Source organism: Balaenoptera ricei, chromosome 2 (genome assembly GCF_028023285.1).
Source record: "Balaenoptera ricei isolate mBalRic1 chromosome 2, mBalRic1.hap2, whole genome shotgun sequence".
In the NCBI taxonomy this organism is placed as follows: domain Eukaryota; kingdom Metazoa; phylum Chordata; class Mammalia; order Artiodactyla; family Balaenopteridae; genus Balaenoptera; species Balaenoptera ricei.
The window spans coordinates 5082359-5104366 of NC_082640.1; the positions used below are offsets into that span (position 1 = coordinate 5082359).

At 38.7% G+C, this 22008-nt stretch overlaps 1 protein-coding gene across 4 annotated transcripts in view; it reads left to right on the top strand.

Moving 5' to 3' along the window:
* Positions 1-21788, top strand: part of HACD1 (3-hydroxyacyl-CoA dehydratase 1) — a 49599-nt gene extending 27811 nt beyond the window's left edge. For 2 of the 4 annotated variants that reach the window (XM_059910035.1, XM_059910014.1), the window contains exons 5-7: positions 1371-1492; positions 5964-6142; positions 8779-8949. In XM_059910035.1, the coding sequence (XP_059766018.1) occupies positions 1371-1492; positions 5964-6142; positions 8779-8861 (384 nt within the window). In that variant the 3' untranslated portion in view covers positions 8862-8949. Of the gene's footprint in view, positions 1-1370; positions 1493-5963; positions 6143-8778; positions 8950-15747; positions 15911-18403 lie in introns of those variants that run through there. The other 2 variants (XR_009500134.1, XM_059910024.1) reach the window with 2 other exon arrangements.
* Positions 21789-22008: the final 220 nt, after the last annotated feature.

Below are 22008 nucleotides of genomic sequence, written 5' to 3' on the forward strand. Positions count from 1 at the left end.
GAGCGAAGGAAGGCTTCCCCGAGGAAGGAGTCTATCAGTTGAGTGCTGTAGATATACAAGAGTTCGGCAGACAAATCCTGATAGAAATTGGCAAGTGTTATAATACAGCTATGAACACAGTACTGTGAGAACAAGGAAGGGGAGCACGTGACTGCTCAGGGTGAGAGGAGGGGTTTGGGACAAGTTTTCCAGAGCCCGTGGTGGTCAGCTGGATCTTAAAGGTGAGAAAGGGTTTTCCATGGGAAGTATTGATAAAGGGAGGAGCATTCAGGGACTTCCCTGGTGGCACAGTGGTTAAGAATCCGCCTGCCAATGCAGGGGACACGGGTTCGAGCCCTGGTCTGGGAAGATCCCACATGCTGCGGAGTAACTAAGCCTGTGCGCCACAACTACTGAGCCTGCGCTCTAGAGCCCGCGAGCCACAACTACTGAGCCTGCGCTCTAGAGCCCGCGAGCCACAACTACTGACACTCGCGCACCTAGAGCCCATGCTCTGCAACAAGAGAAGCCACCGCAATGAGAAGCCCGTGCACCGCAATGAAGACCCAACGCAGCCAAAAATAAGTAAATAAATTTATAAAAAATGAAAAAGGAGGAGCATTCTATTGATAATTAGAGGGAATGGCGTGTGTTAAGACACATTCAGAGCATATTCTGGAAATAATGCAAAGTTTTGTGTCCCCAGAGAGAGCTGGGGGTGGGGTTGAGTCGTTGCACCAGAAGTCGAGATTTCTGAGCTCCAGCTGTAAGGATCCTTGAACATCATGCTCAGGTGGGAGGGTTTTACCCTTTCCTCCTGGTAAGCAGTGGGGAAGCCATGAAGCTTTTAAATCCCGGGACCAGCACCTTCCAATTTTGTTTCTGTTGGTTTGCTTCTGTGTTTTGCTTTTAAGAGAAAACGTCCACCTCTGAAGTGGAGACTGCGTAGGGGGCTGTCTGCATGAGAGGTGATCAGGTCCTGAATTGACAGCGCGGTAGCAGGGCTGCAGAGTGGGCAGGTTTGGGAGTTAGTGCTGCAGTAGGTTGGGTGTGATTTGACGACCAATAGAAAGTCCAAGGGTCAGATTGTTCCCATACTGGTTTTGAGGGGCTGATGTTGTCCTGGGATGGTTGAGTTACTGGCTGGAGTGACGGGTGAGACAGAGAACCCAATAGAAATTTGACCATTCCTGTGCTTAGAGCACATTTAAATCGCGTGTTTGTAAAGACTTATGTAATGGTGATTGCATTGCGTTTTCTGTATTGCATCTGTCTAACCCTAGCTCTCCGTTATGATGAAAGGCACGTACTAAATAATAAACAGAAAATATCTTCGTGGAGAAAGAAGTTCAAGGTTAAACAGCCCTGTGGCTTTCTCTGTAATTCTGCAGATCCAGAATGAGGAGAGCGTGGTGCTTTTTCTGGTCGTGTGGACGGTGACGGAGATCACTCGCTATTCCTTCTACACATTCAGTCTTCTCGACCACTTGCCATACTTCATTAAATGGGCCAGGTGGCGACGATGTCTTGCAGTTTAGTTGCTCTCGGTCCTGCGCATGCGTGTTTGGTGTGCTGAGCTAACACAGAGAATTAAAATGTGTGTCTTAGCCCTGTGTTGCCAGGAGGCTGCTGTTCTTGAAATTAGCAGTGTTATAACTTGCATTCTAAAGGCTTAATTTAATGACCAGGCAACAGTCATATTAACATACATCTTGAGTGAAAGCAATGCCAAACTACATTAGTGTCCTTAGCCTCTGAATCGGTCATTCATTTTTCCTTGAAAGCAAAATATACATCTTTGGGATTACATTAAATCAACTCTTGGCCAAAAATATGGCATTTTGTTTGATTGACTTAAATTTTTTTTTTTTGACAACTCACAAAGTTTTTATTCTACAAAACAAAGTTAGGAAAATAAGCTAAAACACTAAAAATAAACTTTTAAAATAGGCAAGCTTTAGTAACAAAATGCATATTAAAGAAATTATTTGAAACTTCCAGTGCATAGAAATTATTTTTACACGACAGACTTTCATTGAATTAAATACATACTGTTCTTGTAATTGCTAACAGTGGCCCTTACATCAATCACTGATTGATTTAAATTACTTTAATATTCAACCTAGTGTCCACAAGTTTTAGTATCTTATATATACAATGTCAACTTTTTTGTGTGTGTATAAAGTAGCAGAGACAGACATTTTAAAAAGTCACCCTTAGAGACTTCCCTGGCGGTCCAGTGGTTAAGACTCCTTGCTTCCATTGCAGGGGGCACGGGTTCGATCCCCAGTCAGGGAACTCGGGGGACTAAGATCCTACATGCCTCACAGCACGGCCAGAACAACAGCAAACAAACAAACAAAAAAGTCACCCTTATTTGAAATTGTATTGTTTGTTATGAGGACAAAATTTATATTTCAAGGATTCTAAACATAGCTCTCCCAAAGCAACAGTTTTTAAAGCAGAAGATGTTCCGTCCTTTTTAAAGTATGTGTTCTTCGAGCAGCTGATATTTTACAAAGTTATTATAAAAACAACTTATTATTTGTGCCCTTTGGAGAACAAATCACAAACCAGCATAGATTTGTTCATTTCATTCTCCATGTTGCACTTAGAGTCGAAATAACAATAGTAACAATAACATATGCTGTGTACCTACTGCATACCTGAGGTGCAGGTGTGAGTGCAACAAAATCTCTATCCTCTCAAGATGGAGGGGACAGAAAATACAACAGCTAACAGGTGTGAGAAATGCCAGGTGGTGAGAAGTGCAGGGGGGCAGTTGGGTTAAGAAACGTCTATCCCATATACGTCTATGTAGATAGGTAAATTAGATAGGTAGATAGATACGATAGATAAGTTAGATAGATAAGATAGATAGGTAGATAGATAGATAGATAGGTAGGTATCCCACATAGGTAGAATACAAGAGTTCGACAAAAATTCGTTAAATTTTTTATTTAGCTACAAAAGTAATATGCTTTCATTGTGAAAAAATCTCAAATAGTTTTAGTATATAGAATAAACATGGAAAGTTCCTGTTTGTACTCCTACCTGAGCCCCACTCCCTTCCCTTGGAGAGCGAAAGTTGGGAGTTTACCATCAGACTTTTTCTTAATAACAGCAATGTGAACACACAGATGTGAGTTTTTAAAAACATAAATAGGATGACATGATACTTGATTTTTGTTTATATATTGGAGATCATTTTTTCTTTTTTTAAATCGGTACAGGTCCATTTAGATCTAGCTCTCTAACTCTTAATGCTGCATAATATTCCATAGTATGACTGACTCAGTTCTATATTGCTAGAATTTAGATTATTCCCAGTTTTCTGATGCTGTAAATACTGCTTTGTGATATTAAAAACAATGCTATATCCATATTTCCGTTATTTTTTAAAACTCTGATATTTGTATTAATCCATAGCTAACTTATAAAGGTAACTCATAACTAGTGTCAGACTTGTTTTTGCTCCCCTTATACAAAAAGCCTAACTCTTTTTATTAAGTAATTACTCCTTTTTTAATAACTCATATTATACATGTTCAAATATAATAAATTACTATATATAAATAACCTGAAAGAATAAAAACCTTTTAAATTGCCTATATTTCCCCTACAAAGGATAATCACTCTGAGTTATATATCCTTTCAAACGTTTTTATATTCTCTAGCTCTTTTTTAGATATTTGTGGCTTACCATTTTGAATATGACAAAATACTTCAAAATTATAGTTTGAGCTTAAATGTTTTGTCTGTCATAAGAAGGTTGCACTACCATTTATAAGCATTTGGCAAGATTGGCAGTTTGGAATGTAGCTGGATTCTAATCCCAGAATGCATCTCATGCCATTTTGAATGACCTCAGTCTTTCAGACCTCTAGCACCTTTGAAAATACTAATTCATAATATAGTCTCTTTTTGTTTGCTGTATTTATAAAATTTGTTTGCGGGAGATAATGGTCTTTAATGCTTTGCCCGCCTTTTAGAATGCATTTGCATGTCTTGAATTCCTGGAAAAGTTCCAAACTCTACCATTGCATGTTTAAATTTGCTGTTAGAAATCCTTTGTCAATGGCCTTAATGTTAAACAGGTTACTATAAAATCTTTCAACTTTTGAATGCACATGTTAGCATAATACATCACGTCAGTTAAGCATAATCGTGAATAATTGTGTTTCAGGTCAAAAATCTTAAAGATCCCAACCAGCCATATATTTGCCAACCCCATTAAATACCCTAAAATAACATTTATATTTATGTTCCAGTGTTGAAGCTATTCTCAAGTAAAGCTTAAAAATGGCTTCTTATTTATAAAGAGTTGCCCTACTATGATGGTTTGAATATACTTTGATTCTATTTATCTGTCAGACGTGTTCCTAGAAAAACCCACTGAATAGATAAATGCATAATGTTATGTTTTCATATTGATTTCCATTTTAAATTCAAAAATGCATTCCCTTCAAAAAATTTTTTGATGACAATTAGGAATCTGTAAGGAAACATCATATCTCTTTCTGAATAAGTAGTTAAATCTGTCATGCTGCCATCAGAGCTTAGAGAGTTGGTGACATAGAGCCTTTTTAAAGTGCAAATAAAGTCAAATAAGTTGTGTAATTTTTTCCCATTTCATTAAAAATAATCACGTCTTAAAAAAAAAAAAAAAAAAAAAAAATAATCACGTCTTTAAGGCTTTAACCTAGTTTATACTTAGTGTGATTTTTTTTCAGTTAAAGAACAATCTTACCCCCCCAAAAAAATCATCTGAGAGTCACATAAAGTTAAAAAAAAATTTAAGAGGTTTGAATGTCTTACTTAAGAGGGGACTATAAAATGCTCAGTTATGTACTTTTAAATTGAGGTAGGAAATTGAGGTTGGAAAAAATTGATTTAAATAATACACACATAACTACACAAGGCTGGTGAGGAAGCAGGTGGCATGCACAAGGCAAGGAGGGGACACAGAGGGACAGTAGAAGGATCATTTTCTTTCTTTACCAGTTCATCTATTTTGGCAAATAATCCTGCCCCCCTCTGTCCCCCCTTGCATATCCTTGGCACATAGGAACAAGGAGACTTAAGAAATGTCGTTACCTTGGGCGCTTGAGGCTGTCCTGCGGGTCCACCAGTGGACACTTGTGCAGTGTTCCTCTAACTGTAGGCGGAAGTGATGCTGGGCCCACTCTGTGTTGGAGGGTGCTCCGCAATCCAAATGAACAAACTGTGACTGGGATTTTGACTAGAACTCTCTCAACTCTCTTTTAAGCAAGCTGACTATTCCTTTAATGTGCAAATTCAGGAAACGACCTGTCTTCCTTGTTTTGTCATGAAAGCAGTTTTAGACAGTATGTTCGTTAGTAGTTACTGACGCTTCAGGTGGTTTTATCAGTTTTCTAAAATAGTCATTCTTTTAATTAGTAGCCACAAATCGTTTTCCAAATGTTTCCAAACAACGACTTTGGCAATTTCAAGATTTAGATATAAAATTAGGATCATAACTGGTCTTTTTTAAAAACACAGCATTTGATCAACAAATGACTAGCTGCAGGGAAAAAAAAATCAGTATGATTCCAGGTGTCAAAGCAGTTACTTTTACAATGCCTTACAATGCTTCCATTTACTTTACAATACACTGTAATAGTTATAATACTTGTATACTTTATCATACTTAAAAAACTGCATCTATCAGTCACTGACTTTAAAATGTATTGTTATTTCAGCCCTGTAAAGTAAGTTGACTTCTTACTTTATTAAGATCTTGCCACTTAAAATGGAAACTACTGTAAGAAAAAAAAAATGATGATAATTAAATTAATAAGCAAATGATTAAAGTGAAAAAAATTAACCTTGTTACGTGAGGTTAATATAAGTATGTATAGAAAGGAGAATTTTTAAGCTTAAATAAAGTAGTAGCAAAAGAATCATGACATAAAATCCAGTAATTATTCTAGAAAATAATTGTCAGGTTTTTCTTTCTCCAGATATAATTTTTTTATCATCTTATATCCTGTTGGAGTTGCTGGTGAACTTCTTACAATATACGCTGCCTTACCATATGTGAAGAAAACAGGAATGTTCTCAATAAGACTTCCCAATAAATACAATGTCTCTTTTGACTACTATTATTTTCTTCTTATAACCATGGCCTCGTATATACCATGTAAGTATGTCTCTGTTAGTATTATACTTTGATTTAGCATATGCTGTGAAAGTTTTTCAGAAGATGTCATAAAATGCCAGATTAATAAGGAGGAATAATGTCTTACAAATACATCAAAACCTCCGTTCAGTGCCACATGTATTCATAATTTGAAATAACTGAAGGGTGAGTTGTGAGGAAAAAAAGGTAAGTAAATTAACACACAAATGATTGCCTTCTCAAAATCACTTAAAAATAAGCCTAGTATGATTTATGTTTTTAAAGAAAAGATAAAGCCTGCAGTGAACTCTTTGAAAGCATTTAGAATTATGTATCGAACATGAACATTTTATCCAAGAAAATCTGAGGTCATTTCTATTCATTAAGCACATACTTGGAAAGATCATTCAGGAGTACTTGTTAGCCTTATGTGTGTTGCCCTGTGTACTAGAAAATAATAAAAAAAACTGCTTTTCTTAAAATATTTTGAATAACTCAGTCTTTCCACTAATTTCTCCTCACCTTTCAATAGTTGCAATGAATTGGTGAGACTCTATTCATTTCATTTAAATACAAAGTGGTGTATTTTTAGGTCAGATTTTGATAATCACTAGCAGGAAATATGAAGATAAAGCAAAGCTGTTATTTGCCCTCCTCAATAAAATTAGAGACTCTGGGGTCAGTGCGGGGGGAAAAGAGAAATGAGAAATGTTTATAGAATCTAAAATCGACATTGACGCAATATGAAATATTTCATCTAAAGAGGATGAACATAAAATTTGGCCACTTCCTTGGGACCTCCAACTTTTAAGCTTTTCCAAAATCAAAATTGCCTTGATGGTCATATAGTGATTTTATTCCCCTCACCTTCTCCCATCTCAGCCTGACTCTCCTCCGATTATCCACCAGGGCAAGTTCAGGAGGGCTCGGGGATGGTGTGCCTATGACACTTGTTTCTTCCCCTGCTTTTCGCAACATCTGGTGAATGGCAGCACACCTGGAGCAGAGCCGGACCTGTCCTATCATAGTTACAGGTTCAGGTCTTGGGTTGCCTTTTTCCTCACAGCCACTGAGACATCTCTGTGGAAGCCCAGGGCCCAAGAGATCATGGTTTGAAACCATCAAACCAGTAACTTGTGACTGTGCATTTTCAGGTGTCCTGTGAAGACCAGCCTTTGCCAGTAGCTGCTTCTCAGTTTAGGAGGCTGTCAGTTACCTGAGAGCCCCGCCTGATGGAGGATCAGCCAGCCAGGGGGGCGTTTTCCACCTGATTATTAGTATTAGTAGTAATAGCAACTAATTATACTTTGCTTATTAAATCCTTTGCTAATTACAAGTATAAAAGTACGTTTTGAGCACTTAGGGTTCAAAAGAAGTCCTTTTAGTTCTCATTTATCAATGGGGACATTAGAGATTAGAGAGGTTAGGTGAATTGCTTTAAAAATCGCTCAGCTAGTAACTAAGATCAATGTTTGAACTCAAGCCCATACTTCTACTAAACTACTCAAGATGTTATAGAAGTATTTGCAAAAATCGGTCAGTTAGCTTTAAGTCTATATGGCCTGAATATATTTAGGCCCTTAGGTATATGATGGTTACATTAATGAAGGTTGGATACATAAATAAAAAAATGAAGTCTTTTATGCATTTTGGCTCCATTTGAGCTAAGTTCAAAAAGTAGTTACCCACAGTTGCCTAAGCAAAATATTCAAAGCTTGTTTTGTCATTAGGTTCATTAGTTTTGGCTATTCTGTTCATCATTTTCAGAGATATTTGTATACTTGTATTGTTTGTAGCTGATGTTAATTTGTTCATGCACCAACATTTACCCTATGATTTAAAGTACTGGTTCAGATTGGCTCAAAGTAATTCTCCAAATTTGACAGGGTGGATGGCCATTTGTCTAACTGACCTAATACATATATATTTTTGTGTGTGTATACCAGACTACCCTTATGCCCAGCCAAGAGGGGCTTTTGCTCTGGGCCCAGTTTTAGATAGAGGGCCCTGTCCTGGCTCACCGCTGATCACCACTCCACACAGGACCCCCTTCCTTCAGATCACGTCCTGGAAAACCGGGACCATGGAATTTGCAACCCAGATGGCACTGAGCGTGCATCTAGACTGCATAACTCTCTTCCCCAGTCTGTTCTCCTGAGGGTTAACACTGTTACCTGTGTACACATCCCTGAGATCAGGGGGCAGCTGTTTGTGAGGTGGATGGATGCAGCTGGGTTGTGTGGGCTTGGACATCCACACAGGTGTTCCCGAGACCCCTCATGGTACAGGACAGCCGATGGAACGGAGAGAAGGGGCCAGGTGGGGCAGCTTTCCTTGTGCAGCACTGTTCTGGCATGGTATTCCGAAGAGTTATAGAATTCTAAATTCAAACATGGCCTTCCAGGTCATTATGAAGATATATTTATCAAAATATTTAAGTTTGCTGAAAGGACTGATAGTTTATGGCATTAAAATATTTAGGCGTATGGTATGTGGCCCTCCATTTGTATGCTTACCCTGAGCCCTGTAAATATTAGGGGGGCCGTAGCAATTGTATATGATGTGCTTGCTTTCGAAGTCCGCCATGTTTAAGAGGTTTCAAGCATAAAAGATTTCCAACCATAGCTTACCTTCTCTGTTTTCTTTTTTCAATTAAGTGTTTCCACAACTCTACTTTCATATGTTACGTCAGAGAAGAAAGGTGCTTCATGGAGAGGTGATTGTCGAAAAGGATGATTAAATGATCCCTACAACAAGGTGCTTTTTCCAGAATAACCAGGATTACTTGAGTCCAAGTTTTAATAATAAGAATAAACAGCTTCATGAAATATTGCAGATTGTGTTATTTCTTAAACTATAACTTGGGACACGTGGTATTTGCCAATATTTGTCTTCAGATTGTGCCAGGTCCGTTTTCTCCAAGAACTATGCAAGTACTTATTATCAACTCCTGGGTAGGTGATAATCATAAAAAAAATAATTGGGTGTATTACCTGGAAAAAAAACACTTTTGTTAGTTTTTAAACTAAAAATAAGTTTTACTAAATTTTTTTTGCAACATATGTTCAAAGCTTTTGAAATCAATATTTAGAAATTAGTTTAATGATTTAACATTATGATGCCTGCCAGTGATATTTACGTGATATTTATAAATGAAACTAAATACAGAATTATAATAACTGTTAATAATGTATTAGCATTTCTTGAACCCAAGGTCTATTTCTCTCAAGCTATAAGGTAGCATTTTTTTTAAAGTTATTTCTGTACATATGTTTTTTTTATAAATTTATTTATTTATTTATTTTTAGCTGTGTTGGGTCTTCGTTTCCGTGCGAGGGCTTTCTCTAGCTGCGGCGAGCGGGGGCCACTCTTCATCGCGGTGCGCGGGCCTCTCACTATCGCGGCCTCTCTTGTTGCGGAGCACAGGCTCCAGACGCGCAGGCTCAGTAGTTGTGGCTCACGGGCCCAGTTACTCCGCGGCATGTGGGATCTTCCCAGACCAGGGCTCGAACCCGTGTCCCCTGCATTGGCAGGCAGACTCTCAAGCACTGCACCACCAGGGAAGCCCCAGCATTTTTGATTAATAACAATTTTTGGAAACAGAGACATAGTTTGCTATGGTAAATCTTTTGATATAGATAAAGTAGTCATATAAAAAGCCCAAAATATTCAAGTAGGTGTCACAGTTGGAAAATATTCTTTGGAAATATGTTTAGGCCACTGAAATTATACTCCTAAGCAAGTTTATTTTTATTTGAATTAACTACTCAAGGTCAAGCTTTTCAACTGTAAGGATTTTAAGGGATTAGAAAGAATGTAAGTATATACTTGGCCTCACTTGTAGAAAAACATAATAACATTGAATCTGATGGTAACACTGTGTCTGTTACATTCAGAACTCAGGCTGAAAAAGGCTGCTCTATACCGTGGAATCATCTAATAAAAAATCGTCTTGTGACAATCCCTTTGTGGTACTTTGGTATCAGAAAGTTTTAGGGTATGATCTGAAATAGACTCATTTTATTCTGAATTCCATTGAACAGCAAAAATCTTATGGTAAAACTTCTGTCCACGTGTTGAATAGGAAGATACACTGAAGATAATCTAATAATGCTTTAGTTCTAAAAATTGTTTAATTCTTAAAAATGTCCTTAAAAATTTTCCCCCTTATATTAAGGTATGCTGCTTTCCTGGCCTGTTTTAGAGACACTATTAAATGTGTGACTTTAAAAGAAAAGGAACTTTTGGCCTGCTATAGATACGTCGGTGTAATTTTGGTTTTAATTGTTCTGTATTCTTTGCATTTACAATCAGCATGTAACTTTACACTTTTCAGAACTGCTTGTTTTGTGTTACTACCTCCTTTAAAAATGATTTCATGTGGAGATTTGTAATGCAGAATAGTTTTGCAAACTTACATTTTAGATAACTTGATTTTTAAAAAGGTGCTATTTCTCTTATTACATTACATTTTAATATTTCCTTTGCAGGATTAGGTTACGAATTCTCAAAAACGCTGATGTTCATTCTGCGCTTACATGGCTTTGATCGTTTTCGTCTTGAATTTTTTTTTTTTTTTAAACGAGGTTTAAGGCTTTTTTTCTTTTTTCTTTATAAATTTATTTATTTATTTATTTATTTTTGGCTGTGTTGGGTCTTCGTTTCTGTGCGAGGGCTTTCTCTAGTTGCGGCAAGCGGGGGCCACTCTTCATCGCGGTGCGCGGGCCTCTCACTATCGCAGCCTCTTTTGTTGCGGAGCACAGGCTCCAGACGCGCAGGCTCAGTAGTTGTGGTTCACGGGCCTAGTCGCTCCGCGGCATGTGGGATCTTCCCAGACCAGGGCTCGAACCCGTATCCCCTGCATTGGCAGGCAGATTCTCAACCACTGCGCCAACAGGGAAGCCCCATCTTGAATTTTTATATGGAAGAAATTTTCAGGGACTTTTTCCTTTTGGTAACATAGTATATAAGAAGCTCACATATTTATCTTGTTAGATGCCTGTCTTATGAAAAATATTTTCAATCCTTTTCCTAAAATTTGCACTAATTCAACTTGTACTCCCTACCAGCAGCTGTAATACTCTTTTTTTCCCTTAAATGGCGGAATATCTTAAAGTAGGAATTGTGATCAACTTTAATAAAAATGAAATACATCGAACTATTCAGGGACTATATTAATATACTCAGTGCATGCCTAAACTTTAGATTTAGTTTATCTTCAGGATCTTTTATTTCAACTAATTCTAAGCCGTCTTTTGTGTAGAAAATAAAGTGCTTAAATGGTAGTTTGATTTTAAAAAGAGAGTATTTGAAAGTCCTTTGCACTTGTCTCCTGTGACAACATTTTCTTTTGAAAATCTCCCAAAAACGTTCCTTTGAGTAGGCAAGTCAGGCTCGAATCAAATAGACTTTGAGGGCTTCCCTGGTGGTGCAGTGGTTAAGAATCCGCCTGCCAATGCAGGGGACACAGGCTTGAGCCCTCGTCCGGGAAGATCCCACATGCCGCGGAGCAGCTAAGCCTGTGTGCCACAACTACTGAGCCCGAGCTCTAGAGCCTGCGAGCCACAACTACTGAAGCCCACATGCCTAGAGCCTGTGCTCCGCAACAAGAGAAGCCACCGCTGTGAGAAGCCCGCGCATTGCAGCAAAGAGTAGCCCCCGTTCGACGCAACTAGAGAAAGCCCGCGTGCAGCAACGAAGACCCAGTACTCTGTAATGGCCTATATGGGAAAAGAATCTAAAAAAGTGGATATATGTGTATGTATAACTGCATCACTTTGCTGTACACCTGAAACTAACACAACACTGTAAATCAACTATACTCCAATAGAAAAATAAAAATATTTTATTTTTTGATTTAGGATAGTGTCTTACCCCTATATTTTTAAGTGAAGTTGTTCTTAAATCCACTTAACACTTTGTGGGTTTTACTTTTTAGGATAAAGACTGTAGAAAAATGGGTTTCAGATCACAGCTTTTATAAGAGTGATCCTAGGACCCCAGAGTCCCTCCCTTGGAGGCTTTGCATCAGTGGCTGTAGGGCTGAGGAATCTACATTTCTAGCAAGGTGCTGGGTAGCTTGATGCAGGCAGTTGAGAGTTTCCACCACCCCTTTAAGAAACACTGCCACAGAGAAATATCGGGGCGGAGGGAGGTGACTTCTTACAAATGCCGTATTCCGTGTACTTAACGTAACAGAAAAAATCAGCATTCCATGTTGTTCTATTGTCTCTAACCAAAATGAACACCATAGGTTTAAGTTTATACAAATGAAAAACTCGATATTTGCATAGGGTGAGGTAGTAAGAGATTTTGTATGTGCTCTTTAAAGCATATGTTATTTTATAGCCGTGTAATTGATCTGTCCATTCACTTAAGTAGTGTAGGGCAATAAGACAGAGAACAGTGGTAAAATCCAGAGTAATAATCAGGTTTTTTTCTTGTACTGAATTTAATGATATGAAATAAATGGACATCATAGTTTTAGTGGTTAAAAACTATGCTAAATGATTTTAGTTCAGTGGTATTGTTCATTGAACAGAACTTCTAGTCTTTTTTGGTCAATAACCTAAACACATAAACACACATACACACACACACACGCCTCTTAGGAATATATTCAAGATTGTGAAAAACGTATGTGTTCCTGTTTTTGAGAAATATGCACAACAGAAAGTAATTATAATTTGCCTGAGTGATTTATGACTTAATCATCAGTTGACTAAAATAGACTTGTGGTTAGGTGAGTTCGTTCAGAAGCTAGTTTTATTGAGTATACTCTAACTGAACTTCATTAAAACCTTTACAACAGAAATTAATCTTAAGAACTGAGGAAATGGAAAGATTAATTTACATTAAATGCACTCAAGAAGAAAAAAATGACTTAGTTTTCAGCTGGGAGAATGTTGATATATGAGCATCAAATTTTTTTTTCAAAGCTACAACTTTGTGACTTGTATGCATAAGCATTTGCTCTAAGATTAGGTACTACTTTTTTGTTTCAGTTCCAGAAGCAACATATATGGGATAATTTATATAGGAAGATTTTGTAGCATTAAAAATGTATTGGGCTTCCCTGGTGGCGCAGTGGTTGAGAATCTGCCTGCTAATGCAGGGGACACGGGTTCGAGCCCTGGTCTGGGAAGATCCCACATGCCACGGAGCAGCTGGGCCCGTGAGCCACAACTACTGAGCCTGCGCGTCTGGAGCCTGTGCCCCGCAACGGGAGGGGCCGCGATAGTGAAAGGCCCGCGCACCGCGATGAAGAGCGGTCCCCGCACCGCGATGAAGAGTGGCTCCCACTTGCCGCAACTAGAGAAAGCCCTCGCACGAACCGAAGACCCAACACAGCCAAAAATAAAAATAAATAAATAAATAAAGTAGCTAAAAAAAAAAAAAAAAAATGTATCACATTTTAGGGGCTTCCCTAGTGGCGCAGTGGTTAAGAATCCGCCTGCCAATGCAGGGAACATGGGTTCGAGCCCTGGTCCGGGACGATCCCACATGCCGCGGAGCAACTGGGCCTGTGCACCACAACTACTGAGCCTGCGCTCTAGAGCCCGCGAGCCACAACTACTGAGCCCGAGTGCCACAACCACTGAGCCCGAGTGCCACAACCACTGAGCCTGTGTGCCTAGAGCCCGTGCTCCGCAATAAGAGAGGCCACCGCGATGAGAAGCCCACGCACCGCAACGAGGAGTGGCCCCCACTCTCCACAACTAGAGAAAGCCCTCGCACAGCAACAAAGACCCAATACAGCCAAAAATTAAAATAAATAAATTTTTTAAAAATATCACATTTTAAAAATGGAAATTAAAATTTCAGAAAGTTCAAAATTTGAGGATAATTTTTTTTTTTTTGCAGAAGAGTTGATACTATTTGTACTAGGTAGTATGAACTAACAGTGTGATAGGTAGCAAAAGTTAGGTATGAGCATAGCTAGCGGAAAAGGCCTTTAAAAACAGGTTTTTAAAATGTTGGTTATTTCACAGGCTGTACATGTTCATAGCTATGAAGCATTTTTAGCTCTGAAAAATTCCTAATTATTATTATGCTTATGGAATTATCTGCTTTATGTAAATGCATTCAGATAGTTTTTGAAGAAGTGTTTAAAAATATTTTAGATGCATATGTACCTTGTGAACACTTGAGTTTGCTTATTTTTTTTTTAATTAAAAATATTTTAAATTAATTTTTAAATGAAGTATAGTTGATTTACAATGTTGTGTTTCAGGTGTATAGCACAGTGATTCAGATATATATATCTTTGTCAGATTCTTTCCCCTTATAGGTTATTACAAAGTATTGAGTATAGTTCCCTGTGCTATACAGTAGGTCCTTGTTGGTTATCTATTTTATATACAGTAGCGGAGTTTGCTTATTTTAAAATACGTGTTTCGTTCAGTAAACATTAAAAGAAGAAAAGAAATCATTGCCACGTTTATTTTAAACTTTTATGAAATTAAGGCTGAGTTGTTTTAGTACTAATTCTAGTCCTGTAGTGAATGAAATGGATTAATTTAAAGCTATAAATATTTCTTAGGGGTAAAATGTACATGGATTTATTTCTTGACAAATATTGACAAAATAAAATTATAAACAATACTGTAGGTTATTTTTACTAGATTCTGATGACAGGTATTTTTAAATTCATCAGCCACATTCAGTGAAAGAATGGTGACACTTGTAATGGTTAAGAACTGGGACCTGGGAGTGAGACCTGTGCTAGATTTGGGGGAAGTACTTAATTTTCTTAAGCTTCTGAGTCCTCATCCATAAAATGGGGTAAGAAATTGTCTAAGTTGCAAATGAGATAACATCTATAACCATGTAGCACAGAGCTTGGCAAATAGAAGTAATCAATTAATGACAATCTGCTTTTAATGGTTTTGTAACAACTATATTGTGCCAGGTGAAATTTCTGAAGTCATATGAAACCCATTTATTTCTGGGGTAGAATTTAATATCACTTCCAGAGAATCGTTTTGGTGGAATTTACTTTTCCTATACTTTTTCTATTTTTATCGATTTGAACGATGGCTTCGATTTAGCTATTTTTCTTATCTTGAATTAGAAGGAGAAAGGTATAATTTCATTTAGTAGGGGAACAGTGGAAAGGAGCTACCTAGGCGTTGGTCTCTTTTAGGATATAAGTGGTATCCTGATGGACAAGCCTTTTGATAGTGAATATTTCAAATAAGGCAGAAGCTGTAGTGAGATATTTTCCAGCCAGCCTGGCCCCCTGGCAGTGCTCACAGGAGTGGGGCGCGGGCTTTGATCCACTGACAGGAGTCCCTGGGCTGAAAGGACTATCTTTACAACAGAAGGTCTTTTTAGAGAATTCTGTTATGTCAGCATATTGTTAATAACTTGTATGGTATTAATAGAAGAATATAAAAGTGTTAGAGGTTTCTCAAATGAAGAGTTCCTTGATCAGAATGGGATGAAATAATTTTGTTTCGAAACGCCGCATTAATCTGCCATTGTTAGCAATAAGATGATTTTCCAAAAACCTTAACCCCATCATAAGTCCCCATTTAAAAAAATTAGATATAAATCTCTGACATTCTCAATGGTGTGCAAAATCTAGATTATAAATCATCTTCTCTCGTGTCTAATCTGAAAAGCTAGATGACCACGTTGGTCAGAGTTGACTGAAGGCATATGGTCCAGCTGTTATGGTTTCAGATGAGTCAAGTTCACTGGTTTTGGAGGGAACATTGCAGCTTCTACTGGCTGTTCAGAAAGGTCAAAATTCAAACAATACAGAAGGACCTAGAGTAAAAAAGTGTAAGTTTCTCTTCAGTTTTTCCCTTTGTGCCAATACTTCAGGCATTAATAACAGTTTGGTATCTTTTTAGACCCTTAAAAAACAAACATTTATTCTTTCTCTTCCCCTTTACACACACACACACACACAAATTGTTACATAAACGGAAATAATCTAAACATGTATTATTTTGCTTGCATGTCTTGGAGATTTCATGTGTGTACATATGTATATGTGCATGCTACTTAATATGTATTTCTCCATTGATGGACATTTTTGTCAATAATTTATAATCATTGATAGGTACACGAAAATAACATGAGATGGTAATCATAATATCAATATATAACATTTACTGAAATTTATTGTGTACCAGGCCATGTGTTAATTTATCTCACTTAACAACCAAGTGAGGTATACATATTATAATAAATATTTTACCATTGAAGGATCAGGCTCAGAGAGGTTAAGTAACAGCCCCAAGTACTTTTAGACCTTTTTACAGATGTATACATGTAAGAGAGATTCCTATGTGTAAAATTGTTAGGTTAAAGAGAACACCCATTTTAAATTCTGGTGGATGCTACTGAATCGTGTTCCAAAAAATCTATGTCAATTTAATCCCAACAGCAAGGTATGGGAGCACATATTTCTTCATATTCTTATGCTAAATAGTGTAAATCTTTTCATTTTTTCCCTTTTATATTTACTTTATTTCAGTTGAACGTATCTTCAGATCTTTATTGGTTATTTGTATTTTTTTCTGTGAATTGCCCTTCCATATTGTTTGCCCACTCTTCTTCTGAATTGATAGTCTTTTTTAATGGTATGGAACAGCATGTATAAGTTATTTACATGCATTCTTTGTCACATGTGTTTCTGTCTATGATGTGCTTATATTTAGCTTGTTTATGATGGCTTCTGTCTTATAGGAGACTTCAATTTTTATGTACAAAATCTGCCAATATTTTCCCTGGTTTTATGTTTTGCTTAAAAAGACCTAGACATCTCAAAACCTTAAGTACAATTTCTTATTCTTCTACGGCCTGTGTAACTTTCTCTCCATTTGAAATTTTGAGTGTTCTGGTGTAGGGTAGGGTAAGAATCTAATTGTACTTTTACCCGCATGAACCTCAACTTGTAACAGCATTCACTGAACAAGACCTTCCTTCTTCTCACCGAAGCGGGGTGCGGCCTGTGTCAGTGTCAGGGGAACGTTTTATGTCCGCGTGATCTGAGTATACGATACTATCGTGAGACAGAGGAAGAGACTGTTGGTCTCGTCACACGTGGAGGTGATTCGTGTATTGCGGTTCCCATTCTTTCCTCTATTTTTGTCTCCGTGTCTCTTCCAGTACAAGCATGGGTCTATTTTCACTCTGAGATTGGAATATGTGTTTGGCGGAGGTGTGTTTCGTGTCTCAGCCCATCAGTAACGGTGCTGTGGCCCAGAAATGCCCAGGGTACTCACCTTGGCCTGTGCCACCTGTGGGAGCCCCACAGACACTTCACTGGCTGCAGCCCATCTTGTGATGGCGTGGCCAGCCCAGCCCTCGTGGTTCTCGTTATGGCTACAAAACGCACCTCAACAGCCATCAGGGAACTTTGGCAAAACAAGATTCATGACCCACAGGTCCTGGAGGGTCACAAGGACACATCCCAGGGCCACACGGCAAGGTCGTGGGGAGAGAAAGAGAGCAGACTTGGGTTCTGCCTTTACGGGGGGGAAAAGCGAGGTCACTCAGGTGGTCAGTTATGTAGGTCACCCAGGGCTTTGGAAAAGGGGAGCTTCACGGATGCCGGGGTCCTGACTTCATCCAGTCGTGTATCTGGCACCGTGTGTATTCCAGACAGATGACCTTGAAGTAGATGCTTCAGCAATCAGAAGCCTAGGGTCAGGTACCTACATGACAATCAAAAACGCCTTACCCTACAAGATGAAATGGGAAAAATCCATTATGATCTAATTTTGCTTATTTTTTCCCCTTGTAAGGGCAGGCCTCTGTTAGAAATGGTGTTTTGGGGGGTCATTTATGCATCTAGAGAGGAAAGAGCCACCTAGGTTCTAAAATCTCTTACCTTTTTGTAGGCGGTCTAGAAATCCTTTAGTGGGACAAACAGCGTTTTAATCTAGAAATAGCCATATGGGAGAAGATTTTCTTTAAGAATATGATTTAAAAATCGAGTTCCCTCCATGTAAAAATCCCCAAGATATTTTGGTACTGTGGGAAAAAGCAAGGGGGTGGTCTAGTGTGTGTAAGGTGCATGTTTTGTTTAAAAAGTGGGAAGAGGAGAAACGTCATATGTATTTGTGTGTATGTACAGAAACTCTAGAAAGATATCTAATAAAATACAGATGGCTTTTACCCATTGGCGACAGAGATGGGGGTGGAACTGGCCAGGTGTGGAAAAAAACTGAGAGGAGACTTCTTGCTGGTGACAATTTTAAACTTTCTGGTTTCTGAGCCATGTGAAAGTATTACCCATGTATTTTTTTTTTTTTTTTTTAACAGGGAGTGGTCAGTAGACAAATGCAGCAGGAATTTCAGTAAGGCGAGAATGGGAAGTGTCTATCGTGTTTCCCAATGATTTGTTAAATTATGAACTTTACCGGAACAGATTTGTGGGTATGTGAGTGCCTGAAGGAAGACTGCGTGCAGTGAATTGAAATGTGGATGAGAAGCATTTTTATTGTATGTTACTGAGTGAAGAAACCACCCCAGGACTTCCCTGGCAGTCCAGTGGTTAGGACTCAGCACCTTCACTGCCGAGGGCCCGGGTTCAATCCCTGGTCAGGGAACTGAGATCCAGCAAGCCTTGCAGCGTGGCCAAAAAAGAAAAAAAAAAAGAAACCACCCAAATCGTAGTGGCTTAAAACAAGTCATTGTACTCTCCCACCGGCCTCTGAGTTGACTGGGCTCAGCTGGGCAGTTCCTTTGCTCCATGTGATGTCAGCCGAGGCTGGAGTCACCTGGGGACTCAACTGGGTCAGAGCATCCATGATGACTTGCACACGTGGCTGTCACCTGGGAGCTGAGCTGGGGCTCTTAACTGGCTTTCCTGGGTACGGACTTTCTGTCTGGCCTTGGCTTCTCCAGGGTAGCTGGGTGCAGAGAGGCTGCACACCCAGAGCAAGGAGGGGAAGCTGTCTTCATAAAGGTGAGACTGAGAACTGGTCCAGCATCACTTGCAGCCCATCCTGTTGTTCAGGCAGACCTAGGGCCAGCCCAGAGTCAAGGGGAGGGGACATGAAGCCACCTCCTAATGGGGAGAGTGACAAATCATTTATGTCCATCTTTAAGCAGTCACAGGAAGCCTTTGCCAGAAATTAATTACAACTGAAATGTCCCCTGCACAAATCATATTAAAAAAAAAGTCCTGAGAGAATTACAAATTTATTTGAAGAAAATTTTAAGATTATGACTAACAAAAAATCTGCATGCCCTACCCCCTGTGGAACAAGGATGAATGTAACAGGCAACTTAGTCCAAAGTGGTTGGATAGCTTGAAAAATTGTGTTTAGTGAGTTTTGCTTTGGAATAATGCCCTCTGCTTACCTTGACGGAAACAATAAACCATCACAGGCAATCTGCTTGTGCACTTCTCTCAGAGTATGGATAATATCCTCTACATTACCTATGTGAAGAGCATTAAATATTTTTTTCCAAATCCTAGTGCTAGGAAATCTTTACTTTCTGTGAAGAACTGATACGATTGTTTCTTATAGTCAATGCAAAACTGATTATAAAGAACATCCGAAAAATTTACAGGTCAAATGTAATAATACTCTAGTGTACGACCTGCATAAATTTATGTTAACTACACCTTAGTGGTGATTTTCTATACTAGCTAGATGTTCCATGAGGTGAATTGCTATCTATTTCTACTTTTCCAGTTTAATGTATGGTCCTTATAAATCTTCTAAAATCTTTTGTAAAATAAAACAGAGTACATGAATGAATAAAGGAAACAACGACAAAAACATTGTTAGACGGATAGAGGTAAGACATCTTAAATTTATACCCTAATGACTGAAAGCCAGAGTTTGTTTAGTAGGAAGGCTAGAGCAGAAGAACATTCTCTAAGCATCTGAAGAAATCTCAGAGGAATTAGAAAGGGGATGCTGGAGGTCCCAAAGGTACTTCATCTCTCAAAAACTCTTGGTTATAGCTACCCTGTTCTTTAAATTGAGAAAAAGAGGGATTTTCTTAATCCAATACCTAGTACCTACAAAGAGCCTACAGCAGACATCATACTGAAGGGTGATCTAGTGAATGTTTTCCTTCTTGTAACAGGACACGTATGTCCACTATTACATTTTCAATTCAGCTTTGTTCTGGAGGTCCTCCCTAGTAGAATAAGGGGAGTAAAAGTATGAGGAAGGAGGAAACAAAGCTGTCATTCTTCACCGATGATACAGCAGAAATTAAGGCAGCCTATGAAGTATTCCTGGTTATCAGGAACAGAGGAGAATGAGAGCTGGGAAAAAGATTGCAGAACTAAAAATGTAAGTGACAAAACAAAAGGTGACATACTGGCTTGTAATGGAGACTTGTAGTCATCCCCCAAATCTGTTCTCTTTCATGGTCATTGAACCCTTGAGTTACAACTTGCCACTGAGAATAAGGATATGTCCCAGGGTCTCTTACAGCGCGGTGCGCCTGTGTGACTAAGTTCTAGCCACACTAGCATGTGAGGAGAAGTGACACATGGGCTTCCGGTAAGCATGCTCTTACTGGAATGTGGATGCGGTGGCGGCCGTCCGTTTTGGAGCGTGATGCATCTTGGAACTCGCTAGGACTAGCAGAGCAATAGGAAAAAGGAACATGGATCTCTGCCATCGTGGAGCAGCCATAGGGCCGCTGGATACAACTGTGCGGTTGGACATGACATTAGTGGGTACACATCGCAGAGACCACAGTGTGAATGTGACCCCATAGAGTGGTGCAACAGACATCAGGAAAAATGAGCATCCTGCATAACCATACACAGTATCCCAGCGTCACCTGCCCCAGGTAGGGCTACCCCCGAGGAGTAAGTCTTGGGAAGCTTACACCTGGACTATTTCAAATACTGTTGCTTTGGATCTCTGCTACAGCTGCTGAACCTCCGTTACAGTTCATACAAGATTCTAAATCGGGAATAGGGTGTAGTGTCCATTAGCAAAGAAAGGAAGTCAAACAGAGTAGTAGCCAAGGGGCAAGATGAATTTCACATTTGTTGAGTGAATGCTCTGTGCAAAGATCTATGGTAAGAGCTGGTGGAAGATACATGAAGGACAGTTCCTGCCCTCCAGGAACTTAAAGTCTAGTGAGGAAAAACCCATCTATAAACTTCAATGACTTTCGGGAATATAACCCTCAAGGAATTTATAATCTAGTGAAGAAAAATATATTTATACCAGTAATTTTAATACACGGGAGTGAAGTGCGGCTCCGAGGGCAGCAATCGAGTAGGAAAAGACATTTATACCAATAATATTAAGTGGGTACTGGAGGCATCCCTGATGTTAAGCAGAGTATAACTAGCTAGCCCCAAGTTTCCAAATCACAAGGTTCACCAGTTTTCCCTTCAGATAGCCTTAAGTTATGAGACACAGTACTAATTTTTCTATTTCAGTGCCCTAAGACATCTGGCTTTCTGCAGCATGTAAGCAGTTTGCCTAGTGTATTTTAAAGAATACTTCTTAGTAAAAGAAAGAGGAAAAAAATCAATATTTTTTTTAATTTGCACACAGAGATGAAAACATGGTTGGCCTCAAAGGAAAAAAACATCTAATTTATTTTACAGTGGTTTCTAAATGTTACTCCAGAGAGGCTTATATTTATGGAGAGTATCAATATGACCTTTAAGAAACTTACATTATTTTGGTGGTGTTGTTCTAAACAGACTATGATAATAATAATATCCAATAAAAGAAAATGCATTTGAAAAATAACGTGTGTGTGTACTGGTTATGTGTGGGCAGGGACCAACCACAAGTTCTGCAAATCTTTTCTCAAGACTGTTGTCACTGCAGTAGCAATTTGCTGTTTCAGCCTACCATGGATATTTACTAAGGATCTATTCTGAGCAGTGCCCTGCTGGGCACTGTGGAAATGTGGTTAATAAAACAAAT